General features: G+C 43.4%; 1 protein-coding gene across 3 annotated transcripts in view; it reads left to right on the top strand.

The window, feature by feature from the left end:
- Nucleotides 1-26,126, top strand: part of LOC115177556 (zinc finger protein ZFPM2) — a 222,001-nt gene that overhangs the window by 139,169 nt on the left and 56,706 nt on the right. For all 3 annotated transcript variants that reach the window (XM_029738452.1, XM_029738451.1, XM_029738450.1), the window contains one exon: nucleotides 10,197-10,321. In XM_029738452.1, coding sequence (XP_029594312.1) covers nucleotides 10,197-10,321 — 125 coding nt within the window. The remainder of the gene's footprint in view (nucleotides 1-10,196; nucleotides 10,322-26,126) is intronic.

Raw genomic sequence — 26,126 nt, 5'->3', positions numbered from 1 at the left:
CTCGTTGAGTTGCGATGATCATGAGAACGGTGAGGAATCAGCCCAGAACTACACGGGAGGATCTTGTCAATGATCTCTAGGCAGCTGGGACCATAGTCACCAAGAAAACAATTGGTAACACACTACGCCGTGAAGGACTGAAATCCTGCAGCGCCCGCATGGTCCCCCTGCTCAAGAAAGCACATATACATGCCCGTCTGAAGTTTGCCAATGAACATCTGAATGATTCAGAGGACAACTGGGTGAAAGTGTTGTGATGGAGCTCTTTGGCATCAACTCAACTCTTTGGCATCAACTCAACTTGCCGTGTTTGGAGTAGGAGGAATGCTGCCTATGACCCCAGGAACACCATCCCCACCGTCAAACATGGAGGTGGAAACATTATGCTTTGGGGGTGTTTTTCTGCTAAGGGGACAGGACAACTTCACCGCATCAAAGGGACGATGGACGGGGCCATGTACCATCAAATCTTGGGCATTGAAAATGGGTCGTGGATGGGTATTCCAGCATGACACTGACCCAAAACACACGGCCAAGGCAACAAAGGAGTGGCTCAAGAAGAAGCATATTAAGGTCCTGGAGTGGCCTAGCCAGTCTCCAGACCTTAATCCCATAGAAAATCTGTGGAGGGAGCTGAAGATTTGAGTTGCCAAACGTCAGCCTCGAAACCTTAATGACTTGGAGAAGATCTGCAAAGAGGAGTGGGACAAAATCCCTCCTGAGATGTGTGCAAACCTGGTGGCCAACTACAAGAAATGTCTGACCTCTGTGATTGCCAACAAGGGTTTTGCCACCAAGTACTAAGTCATGTTTTGCAGAGGGGTCAAATACTTATTTCCCTCATTAAAATGCAAATCATTTTATACAATTTTTGACATGCATTTTTCTGGATTTTTTTGTTGTTATTCTGTCTCTCACTGTTCAAATAAACCTACCATTAAAATTATAGACTGATCATTTCTTTGTCAGTGGGCAAACGTACAAAATCAGCAGGGGATCAAATACTTTTTTCCCTCACTGTATTTTCCCCTCTTAGAACTGATTTTCTATAAATATTGTTGTTTTTTTTAATGAAAGCAAGTGTTCTAATCTTCACTAGTTTTGTTCATAAAATTCTGTAAAACTTTGTGTTTTAGCAGGCATCCAAACTGTCATAGAGGTATGTGAATGCTTTACTTATAAACATATAGAATCAAATAGAAACAATTATTCAGTCCACCTGACAGGCAAAATAGGAGCGATATCCTTCTGATGCTTCTCAACATGTAAAACAATCAAATGAACAACAAATAATGTGGCGTCCTCTAGATGTTGTTTGAGATATCTGTGTGAGGATACTTTCATCCTTTTAAGTTTTTCTGTCTTGTTTTACCAGCTATCAATAGACAGGGTGGCACTTGTATAAGATGGATGTCTTGGAGATTGTTGTCTTTATGCTTACTGCTAACTTCACTAGGCTTTTGATCAAACTGAGCACTTGACAACTGGCATATTCCTATTGTTCAATGATAGCATACCGCCTCAGTGATTTTCGTCAATTATATACATCGGAGACAAGTTCACAGTAGATGGTAGATGTATTTCCTGTTCATATTACAGTTCTCTGATTTCCCTCTTGTGATTGAATGGGATCTAAACAGCAACAATATATTATAGTCTCAACCTGCCAGAATCAATAGAAAGTGTTATACCCCGGTCCTCTGCTTTGTGTCAGGGCTAAAATCACAGACAGTATCTATATCTATGGCTAAAATTCCCTAATCTCTATGGCCTGTTTAACTTTTCTCCCAACAAACCCTTGCCTGTCTTGTGGGCCTCAAAACAAATCTGACTTATAGGAGTGTCCTCAAAACAAATCTGACCTATAGGAGTGTCCTCAAAACAAATCTGACCTATAGGAGTGTCCTCAAAACAAATCTGACCTATAGGAGTGTCCTCAAAACAAATCTGACCTATAGGAGTGTCCTCAAAACAAATCTGACTTATAGGAGTGTCCTCAAAACAAATCTGACCTATAGGAGTGTCCTCAAAACAAATCTGACTTATAGGAGTGTCCTCAAAACAAATCTGACCTATAGGAGTGTCCTCAAAACAAATCTGACCTATAGGAGTGTCCTCAAAACAAGCCTTATCGATCCACCTCCTTTTCAAACGTTTCTATGGGCACAGCCAAACAACGGAAGTGATGGATTCGACTTCCGCTTTATTTCCCTACTACAGTGCGTCAGTGGCAAACTTGCCAGAGTAAATTATTTGAAAAAGTTCATTTATAGAGTATAAAAGTCAAGTAAATAAGTGTATGTGTAATTTTATATTTATTTAATTCAAGTTCGCTAACGTTAGCTAGACCTACTAGTAGGATAGTTTTGTTGTGAGAATAATGTTAGTTGTGTTGTGGCAGAGATAAGGCCACCAATCCAATAACTATAACGATAACTATAATAATAAACTATAGGCTACATAACTATAAAACGTTGGTGAGCATCCACACTAGAGGAAAGTTTATAGTTTATCGTTCTACAGTCCTACACCTGTCAATCATCTGATCAACACATTCTACTGCATGCGGACTATTAATAAGGTGGTAACCCAAGACCATTTGTGAGGTCTCTAACGCAGAGATACTGGTTTAGACCATTCAGTGCTTTCAGGGTGTGTTCATTTTCATAGACACAACTGCAAGTAATACTTCAATATACACGTAAGCCCAATGAAAACTAATATAGTAACACGTGTTCTAAATGTACCAATTCAACAACAAACGCTGTTTACCCTGCACATCTTTTACAGCATGTCATTGCCTCGTTGCTCAAGTGGTTTGCAAGTGATTTCAATTTTTCTAATAGTTGTCAATTCGTTTGGGTCTTCTTTTTCACTGTGCTCATCTCTGTATGTCCTGTGCATCTATTTGCAATGCATCAGTGCAACAATATTATCATAACCGGCCAAAAGTGATCACACCAATGCACATTCGTTCCTCAACTTTCCCGACATGCATTTTCTAAGCTGTAGGCCTGTTTTACATTCAGCAATTAGCAAGGCCAAGCCTGCTTCTTTCCTTGAATGGGCTATAAGGCCTAGTATAAAACATGATCAAAATAAATGTCCTATAGATTTTGTAGCCTATAGCTTTTCCTGGGATTTCACGAGAAGAGGAGAGTCTTGCATCCGAGGCGTATAGCCTATTGCGCACAGAAACAGCTGGGAGAGAGAGGCTAAGGATGTGTAGCTGAAGTAAGACGCTATATTAGCTAGATATTAGGCCATTCATTAGCTAAATATTAGGGCTATAGGCTAAATATTTACTTGTCAAAGTGCAAGAAAAAGAAGTTATGAAATGGCAGATCTGTAGTGCGTTCCTCCAGGCTGTGCTCTGTGGTCACAGGGCACGCAAAGCTCCACTATTGATTAGGCCAAGGCCTACGTTTATAGACAAGAAAATGATTATACCTGGGCTACAACAACATAATGCAATGAGGAAAGTATTATTGTTATCAAGTGAATACACAAGTATTGTCCAGAGGGTGTAAACTGTGATGTAGCCTAATGATAATAACTTCACACCTCCTGTTTTGTTTCATGCATAAATAACGGCATGGGCCTACAGGCTAGGCCTGACTATGCATCCATGTTGATCAGTTTGGGTCTATTCCCTACAGTTTAGAAGGCCCAGAAATATACATTAGCAGGCCACCCATATAGTGTAGGCCTATTTTGTCAGGATATAGCCCGGTGTTAAGATAGGCATACTATAGGAAAATATAGGTTTATCCTTTCCAACTCCAGTTAAAGAAAATAAGTCTTAATATGTGTCCAACAAGCTTTTGTAGTCTGGCTTTTCCTGGGACTCCACAAGATTTAAACGGAGTAGGGGTGACAGCGGAGAGGCAAGGTGTGTACTTGCGCAACAGAACAATGAAGACAGACAGGCTTGAGATGTAGCCTATAGCCTAAGTTAGAAGCTTATAAAGAATGTTGTGATTGTTTTCAAGTGAGTGGAAAACTCTAGTCTAAGCTGTAAACTGCAGTGAATAGCCTATGTCATTTGAATAACTGCTCAAAAGCCTGGCGTTTTGAATTCATATTGATTTTGAAATAACTGCATCTAGCCTACCATGTTGTTGTCATGTTGTGTTGCTACCATGTTGTTGTCATGTTGTGTTGCTACCATGTTGTTGTCATGTTGTGTTGCTACCATGTTGTTGTCATGTTGTGTTGCTACCATGCTGTTGTCATGTTGTGTGGCTACCATGCTGTGTTGTCATGTGTTGCTGCCTTGCTATGTTGTTGTCTTAGGTCTCTCTTTATGTAGTGTTGTGTTGTCTCTCTTGTCGTGATGTGTGTTTTGTCCTATATTATTATTTATTTTTTATCCCAGCCCACGTCCCGTAGGAGGCCTTTTTCCTTTTGGTAGGCCGTCATTGTAAATAAGAATTTATTCTTAACTGACTTGCCTAGTTAAATAAGGGTTTTTAAAAAAGTATAAAAATCACCTGACTGATTGGACAACCATTTGGAACAGTTAAGTTTTTTCTCAGCAGTTTAGCCTACAAGGTCCAGGAACATTAGCAGGACAGTAACATGGTGTATAAGACTGACCTATAGGAGTGTCCTCACAACAAGGCTGACCTATAGGAGTGTCCGCACAACACGGCTGACCTATAGGAGTGTCCTCACAACAAGGCTGACCTATAGGAGTGTCCTCACAACAAGGCTGACCTGTAGGAGTGTCCTCACAACAAGGCTGACCTATAGGAGTGTCCTCACAACAAGGCTGACCTATAGGAGTGTCCTCACAACAAGGCTGACCTATAGGAGTGTCCTCACAACAAGGCTGACCTATAGGAGTGTCCTCACAACAAGGCTGACCTATAGGAGTGTCCTCACAACAAGGCTGACCTATAGGAGTGTCCTCACAACAAGGCTGACCTATAGGAGTGTCCTCACAACAAGGCTGACCTGTAGGAGTGTCCTCACAACAAGGCTGACCTATAGGAGTGTCCTCACAACAAGGCTGACCTATAGGAGTGTCCTCACAACAAGGCTGACCTATAGGAGTGTCCTCACAACAAGGCTGACCTATAGGAGTGTCCTCACAACAAGGCTGACCTATAGGAGTGTCCTCACAACAAGGCTGACCTATAGGAGTGTCCTCACAACAAGGCTGACCTATAGGAGTGTCCTCACAACAAGGCTGACCTATAGGAGTGTCCTCACAACAAGGCTGACCTATAGGAGTGTCCTCACAACAATGCTGACCTATAGGAGTGTCCTCACAACAAGGCTGACCTATAGGAGTGTCCTCACAACAAGGCTGACCTATAGGAGTGTCCTCACAACAAGGCTGACCTATAGGAGTGTCCTCACAACAAGGCTGACCTGTAGGGGCCAACCCTTTCCCTACACCCCTTCCTCTTAGCCTAGCACATGCGGTTGTCTAGGAAACTTGCTCTCCCAAAATGGTCAAGTTTCTCCTCCCTCCCGCTGCTCAAAAGGAGGCTGTGAGCCAGACAAGCAGGAGGTTCTCGTCTGGGAGAGAGGGAGAGAGGGAGAGGAGGAGGAGGAGGAGGGAAAAGGTCCATCTGTGTTTTAAAACAAGTGTCTTGCCCAGAGATAATAGTGCTGCTCTGGGTTATAAATGATGCATTTTGTTCTCTTGGACCTGATAATGGAGGTTTAGGGGAAGGGGAGGAAAGTTCATCGCTCTCTTATCACGGCACACTGGCATTTCTCCTTCAGCTGTAACATTTCATATCACATCTCTGCTCCTTTAGAGATGTAACACCTTTTGTGGAGAGATACTGTACATTCCATTTCACCCTCTATATGCTCTGTGCTATATTCATTTGTATCCCATTTGGCACTTCTATAACCTGTTCCGTCAATAGCGATGGTTGGGATAGCTGCGTCTGTGAACTGATAGACATGGGGGTAGTATTGAACGTTGTCACAGCAGTCTCTTACTCTACTGTACACCTCTCTACGTAGATTGACATGGTTTCAATTGTTACCATTTTATGATATCCAGTGAACTGTTGTTTTTAAGCGAAAAATATTACATTAGATTGTATTTTGTTTCCAATTGTTACATTCAAGGGATAATAGGAAAGTGGTTTTATTAGTTGAAAAAATATTTAACCATGGAAATATGATTTATGTATAAATACATATAACTAGAATGTGTATAGGTGACCAAGGTAAGTCTTAGTTTTCAGTTGGTCACTGAACTAATATTCATGTTTTAAATGGATACAGTCAAACCACTGTTAATCTGCAGCCACCCAACACTGTCATTTGTCATTTATGACCCTCACTGTAGAGAAATGATATTAAGTTAAATCCAAATTAGATGAAGTTCCATACCAGGAGATGTAGAGTACATTATTATATGGAAGAATATTTTAATACAAAGTCCATCATCCATTAGGAATCCACCATAGTTTTCAAACATTTTATACATTGAGATTTTGTGGTAACATTTCTGTGGTAACATTCTGAGTCCCTTGAATGCCATATTGTCACATAGAAAGGGATTCTATGGTTGAGTGATTGTTTACTACTGAACCTACTGCACCCACCATTCAGAACATACTTCACTGGCTCACATGGACTGAACTACAGTGTTACTGTATGTGGACTGTACCTATATAGATACCTCTTGAATGGAGGTGAGGGCAAATGTTCTTCATTTTAAAAACAGGTCATGTTGTTAGAGATCTAATAGTGGATTTCTAAAAGAGGTGATGGGTTCAGCTTTGGGGTGTCTGTCTCTCACTCTCCCTCTCTCCCACCCCTCCACCATCTATTCTTTAAATCACACCAAGATGGCACCCTGCCACTGAGACACTGCTCATTAGCATTCCGAGCTATGCCAGTGAAGAGAGACGCAGGGAGAGACGATGAGGTTCCCTATTCCTCTTTCTCTCTGTCCCTCTGTCCGCATAACAGCAAAACAAACAGATGCCAGCGTGGAGCATCTTGGGTGCTATCTGAGGAGGATCTCTCCACACACAAAGGAACATTCATTGGGCTGCCAAGTATCAGTGGAGACCAGAGAGAGCAGGAACAGACCCCAGAGTCTAGCGACAGATGATGATCTTATCGAAGGGGGAGGGGGTGGGGTGACTCTTTAGTCACATCATCAGTTGCCTCTTGCCAAGAACTGTGGCATTTCACTATTGGTTGTTGAGCGACGTTGAGGGGGACAGAGCAGGGTAGGGTTTGTCAAAGCCCCCTGTGCTGGAGCTCACTGAAGGCCAATCTTTCTTCAGGCCTTGTCTTTGATTTGTGAGAAAGGGTTCCATACAGTGAGTGTTTATTTTTTACTTTGTCTTTTAAGATTTATTAAGGAAATGAGCAGAGTGAGAAGGTGAGAGTTTTGACACTTGAGTTGTAGTCTTTTAAAATAGTCTCAGTACCTCAGAGGAAAAGTTTGATAAACAGTAGTCATTTTGGCTGAGCTAAAGATTTCCCAAAGGAGGCTTCTTCGCTTTGACCATCCAAAATAACATAGATATCAGGGAGTATAGATTGTCCACAGACCCCATTTAGATAAAACCAGTTGTCTATTATCATAATGCATGTCTATATATTTGTTTTCTATAGATAATGGACTCCTAAATGCTGGTGGCAAATGGAGAGATAAAGTATGAAGGCTTATTATTTTTCAGCTGGTGTTTTTGTTGAGGTCGGAGGATTGTATCTGCAACAGATGTGACACACCAGCTGGAAGCCAAGGTCCTCAGGCAACATTTGGTACGGGACACAAACAACTGGCACACAGACACTGTATGAGGACCTCAAACCTCCAATTGAATTGTACCCCCCTCTCCCTTCTCTCTCACACACCTACTACCATCCCCCCATCTCGTATCAACCAGAGAGAGGGGGGGAAGAGAGACAGAGAGAGAGTACTATAACCACTTGTACATCGTTACAACACTGTATATATATATACATAATATGACATTTGTAATGTCTTTATTTTTTTGGAACTTCTGTGAGTGTAATGTTTACGGTTCATTTTTATTGTTTATTTCACTTTTTTATATTATCTATCTATTCCCATGCCAATAAAGCCCCTTGAATTGAATTGAATTGAGAGACTACCCGCCCGCTGGGGATGGCCGTAGCTAGCGGTCGGTGTGTCAACAGGGCTAAACAGGAACTAGCATCCAAGTGGTTAAGGGCCTCGCTCTTATCAGAGGACAGACAGAATGCATCAAGCGGTGACTGCATGCGCTCCTTCTCCCTTGCATCGCACTGAGGGAGCCTGCTGCCTCTGATGGTGGCCAGCTGTGCTCCAATGTTTAATCATTTCCCTCTTAATGAGCTTAGCCACTTTCCACCACACCGTCAGTAACGCAGTGGGCTACAGACAGAGCGGAGGAGGAGGACAGAGATAATCATCCCAGTTAATTCTTCCACAAAATAAAGTTTAGTAGCCTGTCTGGACATACAGTAGGCAGTGGCGTCATTGGTATCATACAGAAATGAACGTTTAGAGTATTGAGATGAGAATATTACTCTAGTTTTGGCATATATTTGTACATTTATCCAACATCAAGTAATTGTTGGGCTGTAATGTTCTTGAAATGTAGGTGTATTTTATAGCTGAGTGTGTAACTGATGGCATCAAAAGAGAATGAATTATTCCTAAAGAGAACTCTTCCTGACTCCAGGGTGTGATGTGACCCAGGTGTGTGTGATCTTTAGGAAACAGCAACAACGTAGCCTATTGTTAGCGTAGCCACCCGTCACCCAATGCTGTTTATGCATGAGAAGGAGCACATTAGATGAAAGCATTTCCATACAAACAGACTGACACAATAGCGTGTCACTGATACAAGGCTGATATTTACAGAATAGACCTCGTCTGAATAGGTCATTATATCACAGGAGTGTTATTATAAAGTTCAGTGATCATTTCACTTCACTCAACATGCCCAGAATACATACCCAGAATACATACCCAGAAGACATACCCAGAATACTGATTAGCTACAACATCAGTGCACATCTAGGTTAAAATGTTGCAAAATATAAATGTATGGTTCATACATGTGTGGTAACTACAGTAAGAACATATCAACTATGAGAAATACATGAATAACTTCTGGGTCTGTATAGATTGTGCCGTACTGTATATTGCATTCACTTTACAGTAACAAAGGCGGGAAGATTATATGAAAATGTGCCTCAATAAAAGAGTGATAAGTTAGAGTGCTGAAGACAATCATAACACTTGGGCTCAGTCAGAGGGAGAGTAGACGTTCACGGGAAGATAAAGCAGATAGTGCTTGAGGGGGAAAATGTGCACTTGAGAGGCCTGCGTGACTTTTCTCTCCCCCAGAAACCCAGCGGTGACCACGCTACGGCCCCAATTATCATAACTATTTGATTAATCACTGTCCCAAAAAAGTACACTGAATCTAAGAGATAAGATAGCGGGGGTGTTTTAGCTAGCTGCGCTAACAGTGCTATCCTGTTACACAGTTCATTAAGTGTAGCTGTGCACAGCACTAACAAGGGGCCTAGCTTCTTCCTGGATCAATCCGCTGCCTCTCTCGCTGCCTGCCAGTCACTGAGCCTGGCTCTGAGATGTCTCACAGAGATTATCTCTAGAAGACACCTTTCAGGCAAGGTTACCGGCCTGTTGTTTTGATTTGTTTGGATTTGAAACCCTCCAACTGATGATGATGATGATGGATTCATTATTTTGGCTTTAGAAGCAGATGGCTTAACCTGCACTGTTTAGGTTTTTATGGACATGAGGGACTGTAGATCTATATGCATGGGGGAAAGAAATAGTCATCTATCAATGTGCCCTTGAGCAAGGCACTTAACCTTAATTTGTTCCGGGGGTGCTGTACTACTCTGGCTGACCCTGTAAAACAACACATTTCACTCCACCTATCTTGGGCATGTAACAATAAAACATATTTTTTTATGGATATTATTATTTGTCCATTGTAAAAATGATATGTATGTATAAAAAAATACCAAATAGCAGGACACTTCACAAGATGGCTATCACAGAAAAAGAAAGAGGAGCACTTTTGCAATGATCTTTGAGGTTTATTTAAGTACAAATTCTACAAATGACTGTGTTTTGTAGGGAACTGGAGGATTTGGCTGTTTTGAGACTCCTGGTGTTTTATGATATGGTAACTGTTTCGATGCTTGGTGTTTTATAGGAGAGCTGGATGCGTTCCACAAGGATGGAGAGCGTCGTATCCACAGCCGGCAGCAGCTCCCTGTGGGAACCACGTGGGGACCTTTCAGCGGGAAGATCGAGATGAACATCGATGGCAGCGGCATGGTAGGTCAGGCTTTTAATGTCTGTCTCTTTCTTTCACTTATTCTGTCAGAGTCACATTGTTACTGGGGCTGCTCTGGGAACATGAAAAAACAGAGAATACCATCAAATTATCTGTCACCCATTTTCCCAAGACTTTGGTCCGTAACCTAACCTTCACTTTCCTAAAAAAGTTAGTATTTTTAGTTCACTAGTCATCTGTCGTTCCTAGAGGCCTTGCCCGCCAGGCTACTTGCAAATTCCTTCCACCAGTACAATACAGTGAGAGTGGGTGGGTAGGGGTAAAGCCTGTTCTACTGGAAGGAGGAGGCTACCAATTCCCATGATAGAGTCAGACCCATAGAGTTGACTGTTCAGGGATCAAATTGGCCCTCACAAAAGGCTTTGATGTGCATTCATTTCAACCATTTAATCTGCATATTTTACGACTAAACACTTTAATTGGTGAATTTCTTAGTTGAGTCCTGACCCTCGATTCAATGAACTAACGATCCATTATATTTGATGTTACTGTTCTCACCCCAGCTTTACACCAATCAGCTGGCCCCGGTTGTCTCAAGACGTCCCAGTGAAGTTCCTCTTTAACGGCTGGAAAATATGTTGACCTGGTGCTCTGGTGAAACGACGAGTCCTCCAGGGTTTTGATATTTCATTTTGCATTTGGATTAATTAAGAAAATTCTTATTAAAAATTGTAACCAATCTCACATTCATCCTGTTAAGAAACATAAGGAAAAGTCCACGAGGATTTTAGACTCAGAGGCCCTGCCCGTTCTTGTGGATTTCTTTAACCCTATAACTTTATGAAATCATTCTCTGAGCTGTTTCTGATTGTTTTCTAAGCTCCCCGCATGGTTCTAAAGTCATCAGTGGCTTTAAATATTTCATCTAACCATGAAATATGGACTCTTTTCGGGTCCAGGCCTGTTATCCTCAAGCAAAGAGTGATTCTAAGGATGAACACCTCAAGCCACTACTGTGCATGACATGCAAATATAGTTCTCTTCCATTTTTGCATGAATTTATATGAAAGGTGGGTAGCCAATGTGACAGTCTATTGCCCTCAGTGTGAACAACTAGTGTCAAATGCATCCTCATATGGTTGAGATGCAGTTATCAGAGTATTTGTACTAAAGGTTTCCTACATTTGTATACTTCATAAACATGAATTTAAGATGCAGTAAGTAACGCTGCGTGCTGAACTAAATACATTTTAAAACTGTTCACATTCTAAGAGACTGAGCTATTGGACAATATTGTAATGTTGTTAGTCACAGCCCTCTGCCTTCGCCTGAATCCTTCCCTGAGATCCTTCTATCTTCAGGCGTCTAGCTGAGCCAGGTGCTAGGCTTCACCTGTAATGGGTTGTGGAGGGGTTACAAAGAATTTAACATCTTCTCTCAATTAAAGGTAAAGGAAGAGCTCTCTGGCATATTGCCTTTAAGGATATCTCCTGTGTGTGTCTATTCTCATGGGTACATAAGCTATGCTTCGCTGCTTGCCCTCCTCTCCTCTCTCTTCTCTTAGTCTCAGTCATCTCTCAAATGAGCTGCTGGCTGTTAGCAGCTTCTCACAATACCTCATTAAAGCCTAGCTGAATTCGAGTAAGGTATTTTGGTTTTATTGAGCTGCCTGTTTTACTGTGATACGAACATACTTCATATTTGCCAAACCTATAGATAAACAAGAAAGCTGGCAATCAATTCCCTCCTATTTCCATCAGTGACTCATCTTACACTGCACGGCTTGTATTACCAACCACCTGGTCGTTAAGGAGTTTTGCTAGTATATATACAGTAGTACTGTAAAAACCCCATTGGCAACTTCCCCAGAAAGGTATTTTAGCTCTTGTTTTCTAGTGAGGGAGGAAAGGGACTTAGTTGTATTCTGCTTCTTAACAATACTGCCATTAAAAGACAGAACGCAGCTCTAATGTCTCACCCAACCAGAGAAAGCCTTAGGAGGTGAAATAAAATGGGGACTAAGAGAAAGTAGCAATGTGAAGGAGAAAGAAAAGAGAAAGCTGGGTAGTTTTGATGCATGTCAGACCAGCCTCGTGTTCCTTTACAGGGTCAGGAAGGCAGTAGAAAGCATTTGAAGGTAGAAATAAACCCTGATTGTTTCATGGGTCTCTACTTCATTCACCCAAGAGTGGCTCTCAGTCATTCTCATGAAGTATGACCTGTAGGGACTATTAAATCTCTTCACTCTGTGTTAGATTGTGAAACCACAGAGGTGAATGAATTACCCAATGGCATGTCAGCTCTAAGGCATTAATGTCACCTGTCTTTCTCTCTCACACTTTGAAATCCAAGCTGGAAACACGTGACCTTCTCGTGTGATATTGATATGCCCTCGATGGAATGGAAAAGGGTCTTTCAGACACGTCACTCGCAGACTTCTGTATCTAGATCAAGGCGTCTTCCATGATTGTAGCATACATTCAAAGTTAGCTAGTACTGTAAGCCATGCGGTCTCACCACTTGAAAAATTCCCATGATGCAGAGATTCATTGTGATTATTCCATAAAGCTGGCACTTGTAGTGCTGTCCATCATAGTAGTAGCAGAGATTGTCAGGGCTGGCCAGTTGTGAGTCTGATGATTACACCAATGAGGAGCGTAGTGTTCAGGAGTCAGAGTGGATGAGTGGTAACTGCATGTAAACTGTGTTAGCTAGCTGAGCTAAAGCCTAGGATTCAAGATGGAGGAGCTAATGCGATTCTTCAGGTCTCAGGCAAGGTTTCTCATCACCAGTGGTGTAGTGGAGGATAAGCACAGTTTATGCACCTTTTTTTATTAATTGAGTGAGCGTTTATCCATTTATTGCATGAAAATGTGTTGGTTACTGGTGTTACTTTATTCAGCGTTGGTCAGCGTTTACTTTTTGGGGGGGGGTTGAACAAAGCTAGATCAGCTTTAATATTCAGGGTTGATTTTGGGTTCTATCAATTTAATTGTTTGCATCATTTAAAATCCCCCTTTTTTTTTTACACTACCACCCCTCCCCTGATTGGAGTAAACTAACGGACTACATTTTTCCATGGCAAAAATGTGAACACAAAGCAGACCAAACCCCTGCTCTGTCAAATGTGTGTTATAGCTGAAAATAAATCAATAAATCAATGTGACTCTGGGTGACAACATAATGGTGTATGTTTCTAATATTAGGGCTGTTATCCTGTTTTGTTTTCTTACCACGCTACTTACGAGTATTTTAATTATTAAAAAATATATATATATTTCACCTTTATTTAACCAGGTAGGCCAGTTGAGAACAAGTTCTCATTTACAACTGCGACTTGGCCAAGATAAAGCAAAGCAGTGCGACAGAAACAACACAGAGTTTCACATGGGATAAACAAACGTACAGTCAATAACACAGACAGAGTATGGCGATACTGGTATCATCCCGACAGCTATTTTCACTCATTAGTACAGTACATGTAGTCAAATAATTATACATATATTCCTAATTTCCCATTTGGCTCAGGGTTTTTCAGATCCCCTAACAATACAGTTTGCAGGTCTAGCTGAACCCTGATATAAAAGAGAGCTACCTACCTTTTTTTTACCACTACATCATGTCAGCTTATCCAACCACATCCATTCCATAGTCGGGTGAGAGGTGGTGAGTCAGTAGTGCTGGTCCCCAGAGCCAGACAGAGGCAGCAGGCAGAGGGACCTTGGCGGTCCCATCTACTGTGGCTCTAGGTAAGTCTGCTGTGGGTCTCTATGGGTATCCTGTGGATCTACTGTGGCTCTCGGTGGGTCTACTGTGGCTCTCGGTGGGTCTACTGTGGCTCTCTATGTGTCTACTGTGGGTCTGATGTAGGTCTCTATGGGTCTACTGTGGGTCTCTATGGGTCTACTGTGGGTCTCTATGTGTCTACTGTGTGTCTGATGTGGGTCTCTTTGTGTCTGCTGTGGGTCTCTATGTGTCTACTGTGGGTCTCTTTGGGTCTGCTGTGGGTCTCTATGTGTATCAGAGGGTCTGCTGTGGGTCTCTGTGGGTCTCTATGGGCTACTGTAGCTCTGCTGTGGGTCTACTGTGGCTCTCTATGGGTCTACTGTGGCTCTCTATGGGTCTACTGTGGCTCTCTATGGGTCTGCTGTGTCTCAGCTGTGGGTCTCTATGGGTCTACTGTGGCTCTGCTGTGGGTCTCTATGGGTCTAATGTGGTTCTCTATGGGTCTACTGTGGCTCTCTATGGGTCTACTGTGGGTCTGCTGTGGGTCTCTATGGGTCTACTGTGGCTCTGCTGTGGGTCTCTATGGGACTACTGTGGCTCTCTATGGGTCTAATGTGGTTCTCTATGGGTCTACTGTGGCTCTGCTGTGGGTCTCTGGGTCTATTGTGGCTCTCTATGGGTCTACTGTGGCTCGGCTGTGGGTCTCTGGGTCTATTGTGGCTCTCTATGGGTCTACTGTGGCTCTCTATGGGTCTACTCTGGGTCAGCTGTGGCTCTCTATGGGTCTGCTATGGTTCTACTGTGGCTTTATGGGTCTACTGTGGGTCTACTGTGGGTCTATATGGGTCTCTGTGGGTCTACTGTGGTTCTATATGGGTCTACTGTGGCTCTCTGGGTCTATTGTGGCTCTCTATGGGTCTACTGTGGCTTTCTATGGGTCTACTGTGGGTCTCAATGGGTCTACTCTGGGTCGGCTGTGGCTCTCTATGGGTCTGCTATGGTTCTACTGTGGCATTATGGGTCTATATGGGTCTACTGTGGCTCTCTATGGGTCTACTGTAGCTCTCTATGGGTCTACTGTGGGTTTACTGTGGCCTTCTATGGGTATACTGTGGCTCTCTATGGGTCTACTCTGTCTCTACTGTGGGTTTCTATGGGTCTACTGTGGCTCTCTATGGGTCTGCTGTGGCTCTCTATGGGTCTAATGTGGTGCTCTATGGGACTACTGTGGCTCTCAGTAGGTCTTCTGTGGGTCTAATGTGGCTCTCTATGGGTCTGCTGTGGGTCTCTATGGATCTATTGTGGCCTTCTATGGGTATACTGTGGCTCTCTATGGGTCTACTCTGTCTCTACTGTGGGTTTCTATGGGTCTACTGTGGCTCTCTATGGGTCTGCTGTGGCTCTCTATGGGTCTAATGTGGTGCTCTATGGGACTACTGTGGCTCTCAGTAGGTCTTCTGTGGGTCTAATGTGGCTCTCTATGGGTCTACTGTGGGTCTCTATGGATCTATTGTGGCTCTCTATGGGTCTACTGTGGGTCTCTATGGGTCTCAGTGCATCTGCTGTGGGTCTCTATGGGTGTACTATGGGACTACTGTGGCTCTATGGGTCTACTGTGGGTCTCTATGGGTCTACTATGGATATCTGTGGGTCTACTTTGACTCTATGGGTCTGCTATGGTTCTACTGTGGCTCTGGCTCTACTGTGGGTCTACTGTGGGTCTCTATGGGTCTACTCTGGGTCAACTGTGGCTCTCTATGGGTCTGATGTGTGTCTCTATGTGTTTACTGTGGGTCTCTATGGGTCTCTGTGAGTCTACTATGGCTCTCTATGTGTTTACTGTGTGTCTGATGTGGGTCTCTGTGGGTCTGCTGTGGGTCTCTATGTGTCTACTGTGGGTCTACTATGGGTCTCTGTGGGTCTACTATGGGTCTCTGTGGGTCTACTATGGGTCTCCGTGGGTCTACTATGGGTCTCTGTGGGTCTCTGTTGGTCTACTATGGGTCTCTGTGGGTCTACTGTGGCTCTTTATGGGTCTACTGTGGGTCTGCTGTGGGTCTCTATGGGTCTCAGAGGGTCTGCTGTGGGTTTACTGTGTCTCTGCTGTGGTTCTCTATGGGTCTACTGTGGCTCTCTATGGGTCTACTGTGGGTCTCTATGGGTCTACTGTGTGTCTGATGTGGGGCTCTTTGGGTCTACTGTGGGTCTGCTGTGGGTCTCTATGGGTCTACTGTGGGTCTACTGTGGGTCTACTGTGGCTCTCAATGGGTCTACTGTGGGTCTCATATGGGTCTACTGTGGGTCTCATGTGGGTCTACTGTGGCTCTCAATGGGTCTACTGTGGGTCTCATATGGGTCTACTGTGGGTCTAATGTGGGTCTACTGTGGCTCTCAATGGGTCTACTGTGGGTCTCATATGGGTCTACTGTGGGTCTCATGTGGGTCTACTGTGGCTCTCAATGGGTCTACTGTGGGTCTCATATGGGTCTACTGTGGCTCTTTTTGGGTCTACTGTGGCTCTCAATGGGTCTACTGTGGGTCTCATATGGGTCTACTGTGGCTCTTTTTGGGTCTACTGTAGGTCTCTATGGGTCTCCTGTGAGTCTGCTGTAGGTCTCTATGGGTCACCTGTGGGTCTGCTGTGGGTCTCTATGAGTCTACTCTGGGTCTGTATGACTAGGGAGTGATGGATGATGCTGGGGGAGAATAGTGGTGCATTACAGTTGTCAAGGCGGGACTAGCAGACAAGAGGAAAGTGAGAGAGAAAAACAGGGGGGAAGAGCATGACAGGTAATCTGGACATCTGTAGGACAGAGATGGGGTCACATCTCCAGCCTTTATCAAAGAGGAAAGCAGATTTCACAGCTGATGGAAGGCCGTGGCAGCAGCCCCATGCTGCAGGGGTGCTGGGTTTGTTGTGAGAATACTGTAGCTATCCACACACAGCCTGCTGCTGCTATAGGGACCTGTTAACACACACACACCTCTGGCTAGACACTCCAACCAACGTTGTTCTTCATGCTTTATCAGTGTTAGATGATCACACTAGGTCTAAATGTCCCTCCCTTTTTCCTAATTGATATTGTCTTCAAAGAAAGAAATACAAGTGGTACTTTAATGACGGAATACATTGAACTGATTTCAGGTTCTCAGTGCGTTGTATCAACCATATAAATAGAATGTTCTCTCAATAAATGATTTATCCCAGAAGGACACAGGGACTGAAGTCTAAACAAAGTAATTGCCTAAGGTTGGAGTATTGTGTAGTGTGTGAAGGAGAGGGAGAGGGCACAGAGAGAGAGGGAGAGGGCCCAGAGAGATAGAGGGAGAGAGACAAGAGAGAGGGAGAGGCAGAGGGCCCAGAGAGAGAGAGAGAGAAGAGAGAGAGAGGGAGAGGCACAGGGCCCAGAGAAGAGAGATAGAGGGAGAGAGACAAGAGAGAAGGAGAGGCAGAGGGCCCAGAGAGAGAGGGCAAGGGCCCAGAGAGAGAGGGAGAGGCAGAGGGCCCAGAGAGAGAGAGGGAGGGAAGAAGAGGCAGAGGGCCCAGAGAGAGAGGGAGAGGCAGAGGGCCCAGAGAGAGAGGGAGAGGCAGAGGGCCCAGAGAGAGAGAGAGAGAGAGGGAGGGAAGAAGAGGCAGAGGGCCCAGAGAGAGAGAGAGAGAGGTAGAGGGCCCAGAGAGAGAGAGAGAGAGAGAGAAACCATTGAGGGAGAGCCCAGACAGAAATAGAAAGTGAGCTGTCCAAAGCTGAAACCCCAGCTTGTCAGTAGCCTGTTTGGTTGTGTTCTGTTCTCTCTCTCTTCTCCTCTCTGACTGATGGAGCTGCCAGCGCTCAGCCTCATCCTTCACTTCTCTCACTTCTTCCCCTGATCAATCAGACTATTAAGCTCCAATTACACCAGCCAGCCCCTCCACACAAGCAGGTGAGCGACAAGCACATTCAGCCAGCCCAGCCCAGACTCGCACGGCCCAACCAGCCAACACTCCCAAATTAACCCAAATGAATAGTGACACTCAGACATAAATGTCTGCAATCGAGGGCTAAATGACACGTCTGTGTCGAAGCTATTGAGTAGCAGGTGTCTTAAAAGTAGTAATTACACAAAGCGGGACAGGATGTGAAAACAGGTCCACGGCTGGGCCAGAGTAGGCCCCAGCGTGGTGGTTAGCTGGGTTCTGTCTCTAGGTGTTGATAATTGATTCAGGCTAATAATAAGCTGCAGATGTGGAGGCCTGTCTGTTCTAGATGCGTGTTGGAGCCTCCTGCTCTATGCTCATCATGCTCATTATAAAGGTCTATTGTAAGGCCTGGTTTCAGTGGATGCTGATCTTTTTACTTTAGCCCCCAGTTGGTAGTGATGCAAAGATATTTAGGACAGCAACCCCTGAAACAGACAGAAAACATGGTATGTTTCTACAACAGGAGGCAGGTGACTTTATATCATTAATGGTCATATCCTGGGAACACTACATTTGCTGTTGTTCCTTATATATCAGAAGGAAATGAAAAAGAACAAGAGAGAATGTTTTTGTATATTGTAAGCTATATTGTCTGTGATATATCATCCGGTGTGATGTGTTTCTGAGCGGAGAGACAGGAAGCCACATCAGGGAAGCAGCTGGCAGTGGAAATATTGTCGCAGGTGAAGCAAAGGGCAGAGACAAACACTGTGTCATGTTCTTAAAAATGTGTGTGTTCACATTAAGATATTAAGACATTGTTTTAGTTTCACAGTTCTGAAAAAGAAAATCTAAATTTCTATCATGAATTTTGTCAGAAATATGTGTATTATATATTGCAACCATATGATTGAGGCTAGCTGCTACAGTATTCTTTATCGTCTGTAGTATTACGTGTATTTTCTGAGAAGAGTAGACTCTCCTTTTGGTTGTGAACAGAGAGTCTTACCTAGAGAGTGGAGACAAAAAGGGAAATGACAAGATACTGTCCTAATTTGCACCTGGGAGAGAGGTGGTGTCTGTCAGGCCCAAGAGGGGTTTTATAGTGTCATTTAGAACAAGGTGAGAAATGAGGTCCTGCCGTCCATGCTCCAAAAAAAGCACCAAAAATGATTCAAGCCATCACTCAGACATTTATCTCCTCCTGGTTCCCACCCTCTCCCGTCAATATGTTTATTGTTAGCTACCCCCTAAACTTGAACAAGTGGTGGCGCGGATTTTTCTGCTCCGAAATTATATTTTTCTTCTTGTCATTGCTTCATTAATCAAGAGAAGGCATTCTGAAAAATGTTTTGTTTTGGAGGCTGCAATCTATTTTTTGTGTGTTGTTGTTAATCTGCGCCCGTGGCAGGTTTCCCCTTCGAAACGCAGCGCTAAGCAGCGGTATCGCAGGCCTATTGTTGTAGCCTCTGTCATAGCAAGGAGAGCCTGATGCAGGCCTGGGCTTGCCTGATAAGGAAAGAGGATTCAACATGGCTGGAAAGGAGAATCAGTGGGACTTGAGAGTGGAGTACGGATGGGGCAGGCGCGCACACAGACGTCCATGTGCGCGCCCACACACATGTACACGCGTGCACACAAACGTATACACACACTCACACGTAAGCATGCACACACATGCAAGCACACAAATCATCATCATCATCACACTGGCACATGCCCAGGCAATTATTTACAGTACAACATCCAATTGCATATGTAAGAGGACACCCCAGGATAGTAGTTACAGTACCCCACCTCTCTGCTACTGCTTACTGGCAACACACTGACTGCCACAGCACCATACCAAAAAACAACAATGTATTTGATTTCTTGTATTTTGTATATAAAGTCGACCTATCCTTTCTGTCTGAAAGTAATACCCTCTTGGATGTGGTTGGTAAAACCAGACAATTATCTGCACTAACCGGATTTGAATTTCTATGTTGGACACACAAATAATTTTGGCATAAAGAATGTGGCTCCATCTAATGAAATAATGGCCCTAAATTTTAGGCTGGGAACCAATTTGTGATTGCATGCATCAATTATTTCTTGGGCTTAAACCAATATTAAGACTGGGGTCTCTTCAGATGGGTAAAATGGTAATTATCTGGCGGTCTCTCTGACATTGACTGCGCCCCACATTTCTATCAACACTATTATTGACCAGCACGCACATTAAAGAGTTCATGTTATACCGCATTATTTTGATTAAAAAACACATATTCCTCTGAATTCATCCCTCTCTCAGTCTAAACCATCAGCTCGATGACAAAGATCTGACAACAACGCTTGGTTAGGCATACTTGTGAGTCGTATGGAGACTAGGGTTATGACCTGTGTCAGAGGGGGTTGTCCAGGCGCCGGGGCCATTGTTTGGTGTCTTTCTAAGCTCCTTTCTATGGCTCCTCTCTCTGTGCTCTGCTGGGATCCATCCTGTGGCCATGCCGCCATGTCGTGGTGTATTAGCTGTGAAGGGCTCAGTGCTGCTCAGTGCTACTGGGGTTGGGGCTGTTGGGGCTGAGCTCCACTGTTTGAGATAATGCATGGTTGACTTGATCTACAAGTGAACCTGACATTCTCCTGTCCTTACATCACCACAAACAGATATGGCTGGTCCCCAGATAAGGAAGTCAGAATTCACTGACTTGCTTTGTGCCTTGCGGCCGTGCTGTGATGGCTACATAGTTTACTCAATCTCGCTATACATACAGGGAATGGATCTGTACACTAAATGTTACTGTGAGAATGGATGCTTTTTATGTTGAGTTGGGGCTTCAAATATATATATATATATATATATATAGAGAGAGAGAGAGAGAGAGAGAGAGAGAGAGAGAGAGAGAGAGAGAGAGAGAGAGAGAGAGAGAGAGAGAGAGAGAGAGAGAGAGAGAGAGAGAGAGAGAGAGAGAGAGAGAGAGAGAGAGAGAGAGAGAGAGAGAGAGAGAGAGAGAGAGAGAGAGAGAGAGAGAGAGAGAGAGAGAGAGAGAGAGAGAGAGAGAGAGAGAGAGAGAGAGAGAGAGAGAGAGAGAGTCAAGAACTGCATCGATGCTGGATTTTTCATGCTCAACACTTTCCCGTGTGTATCAAGAATGATCCTCCAGCCACCTTGGCACAACTATTTCAAGCATTGGAGTCAACATGGGCCAGCATCCCTGTGGAACACTTTCGACACCTTGCTGTGTCCGTGCCCCGACGAATTGAGGCTGTTCTGAGGGCAAAGGGGGTGCGACTCAATGTTAGGAAGGTGTTCTTAATGTTTTGTGCAGTCTGTATATAACATGCAGTACAGAGGTGTAGAATGTTTATGGTCCTCAATAAACATAATTCAACACCTGATATGAACATTCAGGAACATTTCATTCATTTGGCAAGATTTATTGCATCCTGTAAAAGAAGGAAATGTGTGAAATTTTAACTTGATCTAAATCGTTCTAAACTGTCTGTCTTGGTACACTGTGTCTACAACACATCATAACCCAACAAGTACCCAATCTAGCGGAAACATTCATTAACATTCCTAAACCTCTGAGAAAAGTCATAGTGTGTAACTTAGAAAAGTCAATGTGAGCTTCTATGTCAAACCAAAGAGTATATATCCATTAACATACACAACAGACCTCCATTGCAGTGGGGGGAAAACAGAAAAGTGAAAAGAAGTTGAGTGGTGCCAGCTGCTTTGCCATCTGTGTCTGTCATGGCAGTACTTGTGATATGTTGAAACAACTTCCCTGAGAAGTGCTCCAGATAATCCTTGATTGTTTCCATTTGCAAACTCCTGATAGTATTCTACATTACAGTGGGGACTAAAGTTATTTATGGTGCTGGTTAAAGTTTTAGAGGACTGACCATTCCCTTCAGCAGTCAACACACAAACACACACACACACACATACTCTGTCTCGTCTATAATTACCTAAAACACGTTACAGTAGTTCATCATCCTTATCATTATGTTATCAGTATTTTGAAGAACTTTCAGTCCTAGACAACTATGTTGCTAATCCCACTAGTATGCATCATTACGTGCAGGCCCCATGGTCTGCTGGTCTACAGTAGGTACATGTATGCAACCCTGGAGACCGGGGTTCAATCCCCGTCTTCCCACTTTGTCTCCTGTTAATCTGTCTCCCCCGCTGTTTCTAATCTGTCTGAATAAAGCAAAAATGCTTAAAAAAGATATCTTTAAGAAAGCATCATAACATGTAGGCTGCTTGATGTTTTCAGGACCCTTTGATGCCATGCCACTGATGCCATCCATTATTTATAGCATGCTGCCACCACATCACATCTCCCCACACGTAAACCAGGCCACTCTAAGACCCAGTCTGAAATTGCACCTTATTCCCTATATAGTGCACTACATGGGCCCTGGTGAAAAGTAGTATAAGGAATGAATAGGGTGCCATTTAGGACTTAGACTAAGTCTCTACGTGGGGTTGGCCTAGGCTGGACTGCTGTGTTCTTTTTCCTCTTAGTTGCACTGGTGGAGGAGTTGAGGAACACAGTGGAGGCTTTGCTTGCTTCACCTCCTCCAACGAGAGCGAGTCCCTGCTGCCGGCCTCTGATAAGTCCGCCCTGTCCCGGCCTCCAGCCCCCCAGTATTCCAAACCCCCAGCCTTGCTAGCCTGGCTCGGGGCCCACCAAAGCCCAAAGACAAAACCCTGTCAAATGACTCCAGATGGATGAACAGCAGAAAATGAAAGTATTCCGTGAAGAATGCTGATTTGGTCGGTGCTCACGTGGGTCTTCTATCAGCGGAGGCTTTGAGATAAAGAACCCAGATAAGACCAGAGGAGAGGAGGCCTGGACAGTGTCGGCTTCACAGGCCTGGTGGTCCAGCACATTGCAGTGTGTGTGTGTGTGTGTGTGTTTGTATGTATGTGTGCAAATGTGTGTTTGTGTGTGTGTTTATGAGGCTGTCAAAACAGGAATATTACACCACAGGGTCGTCAGGAAACTAATTGGGTAACAAAGACCATTTCCCGTCCTGGAACCCCATCTTTTAACAGTCCGTGTGCTGAGACTGTGATAAGGGAGTTCACGTCTAATACATTTAGCAGGGGCAAGTTCACCATCTTTATCTTATTTACTTACCTCAGTGTAAATATGGCCGGTCTTTAAAGGGGATTTATTAAGACCCCCATTTCTCTAAAGTGCACGCGAGAATCAAACTGTTTCTGTGTCATAGGTATACAATCAAATAATTATGCAAATATCAGTAGGTAAAGATTTTTCTGCAGTTCAGGGAAGGCCAGAGGGTTGCACAAAATAGCTTCCTTAAATATAATGCCACGTAGATGCTTTTTTATTGCATCGTGATTTCTCACTTCACAGAGAAGAATAAGAGTTCAAAGGAACGTATTAAAATCCAAGGCTGTTCCTTAAAGGTGCATTGAGGTTTATCCGGACTTTATTCAAGCATCATCTTGCCTTGAATGTGATTGTTTTTCTTCACTGACTTATGACTGCTCCTAGGTCTGTGTTTATGTGTGGAGGGATAGCTTGTGACCTTAATGGCTGACAGACTTTGTCTCTTCATGTCTTCTTTGAAGAAAGGCCCCTCCGTGTGTTTATTCCTGTGTGTTTAAAGTGGAGCTGTCCGGAATATGAGCCACCTGGCTGGTTCAGTGACCCTGGGGGAACAGTAATGTACCATACAGGTGAACACATCGCTGGCTGTCGCTTCTCTATTATGTGCTCACATAGTTTCTCATGGCTCCAGGAGCCGAGCCCTAAGTTACATGCAAAGATCAAACAAGTCCCCAATTGAATTCAAATAGGAAATTCAAACAGCGAGAACTGAGGCATTCAATGTTATTTCTCTGACCGAAGCCAAACAGAAGAAAGACGTGCATGTACAGGATGTGTACCTCCTAGTCATTATTAAGTAGTGAAGCGTGCATTACAAATTCTACGTTCTCTTTCTTTCTTCCCTACGTCAAATAATGATAGATAGGCTACACATTATATTCTGTAGCTCCAACATGCAGTTCATGAAACACTGGATGGGTTTGGTGTTGGAGCAGCTCTTAGTGCCTGGAGGTTTGGGAGAATGGAGGACGCTTGGAACTCATTGCTTTCCCTCCCTCACTCCTTTTTTCTGACTCTGTCTTTCTCTGCCTCCCTGTCTTACTCTATATCTGGCTTTAGGTATGTCGTATTGTAATGATCAATCAACATACACTCAATGTGGTATCTAAGACTCAAGGTCCCTTATTGTCCATATGTGGTTACAATCAGGAACAGATAGATACATTCAAAGAAGTAAGAACAGATAGGATGTCATTTAAATGATCAAATACTGTATGTATATTTCCCATGGCTGCCATGATCTACAGACTAAAGGCACAGCAATGGGTAGCTGCCATTATAGCAACAACAACTAAAGGCAGAGTGATTGGTGTCCTTTTAAAGATTCCAGGAACAGAATTTAAGAGAGTTGAAAAGAGAAAGATGTGGTCAGGAGGGGGATAGAAAAGAAAAAAGCATTCTTTTGCACTCAAGCAGTAAACTAACTGCAGCACAGAGCGAGTGCAGGGAGGGAGAAGATTTCTGCCGAATTATCTCCCACCTCACATTTGCTCTTAGGCAAGCAGTTTAAAAGCCACGCGATTGAGCCAGTGATCCAATTTGAAATGCAGAAATGATTAGAGCAGCTTGCCTCATTTCATATCGAAATGCTCTGATTTATGACAGGGCAGCAGCCAAGATCTATCTCTAAAGGGAATTAGTGTCGAATTTTTGCATATTTCTGTTATTTAGTCTCCCAATAGCAGATGCTACTGTAGGGAGAGAGAGAGAGAAAGAAAGCTACATGAAGGTACTGTATATTTTTATTGGGACAGATGTAACTATACTATCGTTAAAAGATGGAGAGAACGGCTTGAAATGAGACCTGAGAAATGGATGCATTGGAAGCATTTCCCAGTTCATGTGGGATGTTGACAGATAATTGTGTTTTTTCTAGGGTTAAATTAAAGGAAAATATACATAAATATCCATATACTGAATATGAGCTTTCTATACATGCATAGAAACTTGGAGATGGATTGAAAGAGAAAGGGTTTTGGCCATTTATTCGACAGAAAGACCCTGGCAAGTCATCCGTCCTTGAGGCTAAAGAAAAATGAATACGGAATGAGATAACGAGGGCTAGAGGAAAATCTCCTCTAATGAAATTTCCAGTTGACCACATGCAATTTGTTTCATCGTGGTGAACAACTAATTGCAATGGACGTTATCAAGGTGTGTGTGGTAGTATGCTGTAAACAGGTGCAAATCCTTTATCCCTATATACCTCCACCGTAGTAACATATAATATAGAAACTTGACATAACACATCCATAAGCTTTTCTGCCCTTAATTTCATATAAAGGGCTAACCCGAGTCTTATATGGACATGACACATCAAAACTATTAGGGGCATGTTGTTAAAATATGAACGCTGGGTCAAGCGCTGTGTGTGGGAAGTGAAAAACAGAGAGAGATGAACTGAAGGAAAGAACCCTGCTGCTGTTTTTCACTGAAGAAAAAAAAACGATATTTATACTGAACTTAAGGACTAGTTTCATTTAAGGAACTGAATACATATTATTGAAATATAAAAAACTGAAATGTGTATTTTCTAAGTAAAATGCAATAAAAAATATATATATATATTTGCATTTGTATTATGATTCAGAGCACAGTTAGTCTTTCATACTGTATGTGTTTTTAATATCCATGGCTACTGGATATACAGTGGACCTTTTAAGCAAAATAACAAGTAGAAAATATTGTAAAGATGCTCAGACTAAAACTGGTTTGATTTCTCTACAGTTGGGGATCAGGACAGATACAGTACTACATTTGTGACCTTGGTAGAAAAAAAACTAGGGAAAAAAAGATGAGGAAAGAATCATTCCCACCAAGGGTTGATATCGATTTCCCCTGGTCTGACCTTGAAGCGGGTTAAGAGTTGCCCAGTGGTGGTGAAATGCACCAGGAGCAACGATTGATATCGATTTCCCCTGGTCTGACCGTGAAGCGGGTTAAGAGTTGCCCAGTGGTGGTGAAATGGTCAGTGGTGATATCATTAGCTTGTTGTTTACACAGGAAACCAGGGAGTTAGGAGGAAGCTGAGTGTCACAAGCCACTTTCTTCCTCACCTCCTTCAGCTGATCTGAGGATCATGGTATC

Source organism: Salmo trutta, chromosome 37 (genome assembly GCF_901001165.1).
Source record: "Salmo trutta chromosome 37, fSalTru1.1, whole genome shotgun sequence".
In the NCBI taxonomy this organism is placed as follows: Eukaryota; Metazoa; Chordata; class Actinopteri; order Salmoniformes; family Salmonidae; genus Salmo; species Salmo trutta.
The sequence above is the reverse complement of the archived record's forward strand: the minus strand, read 5'-3'. Positions and strand labels throughout refer to the sequence as shown.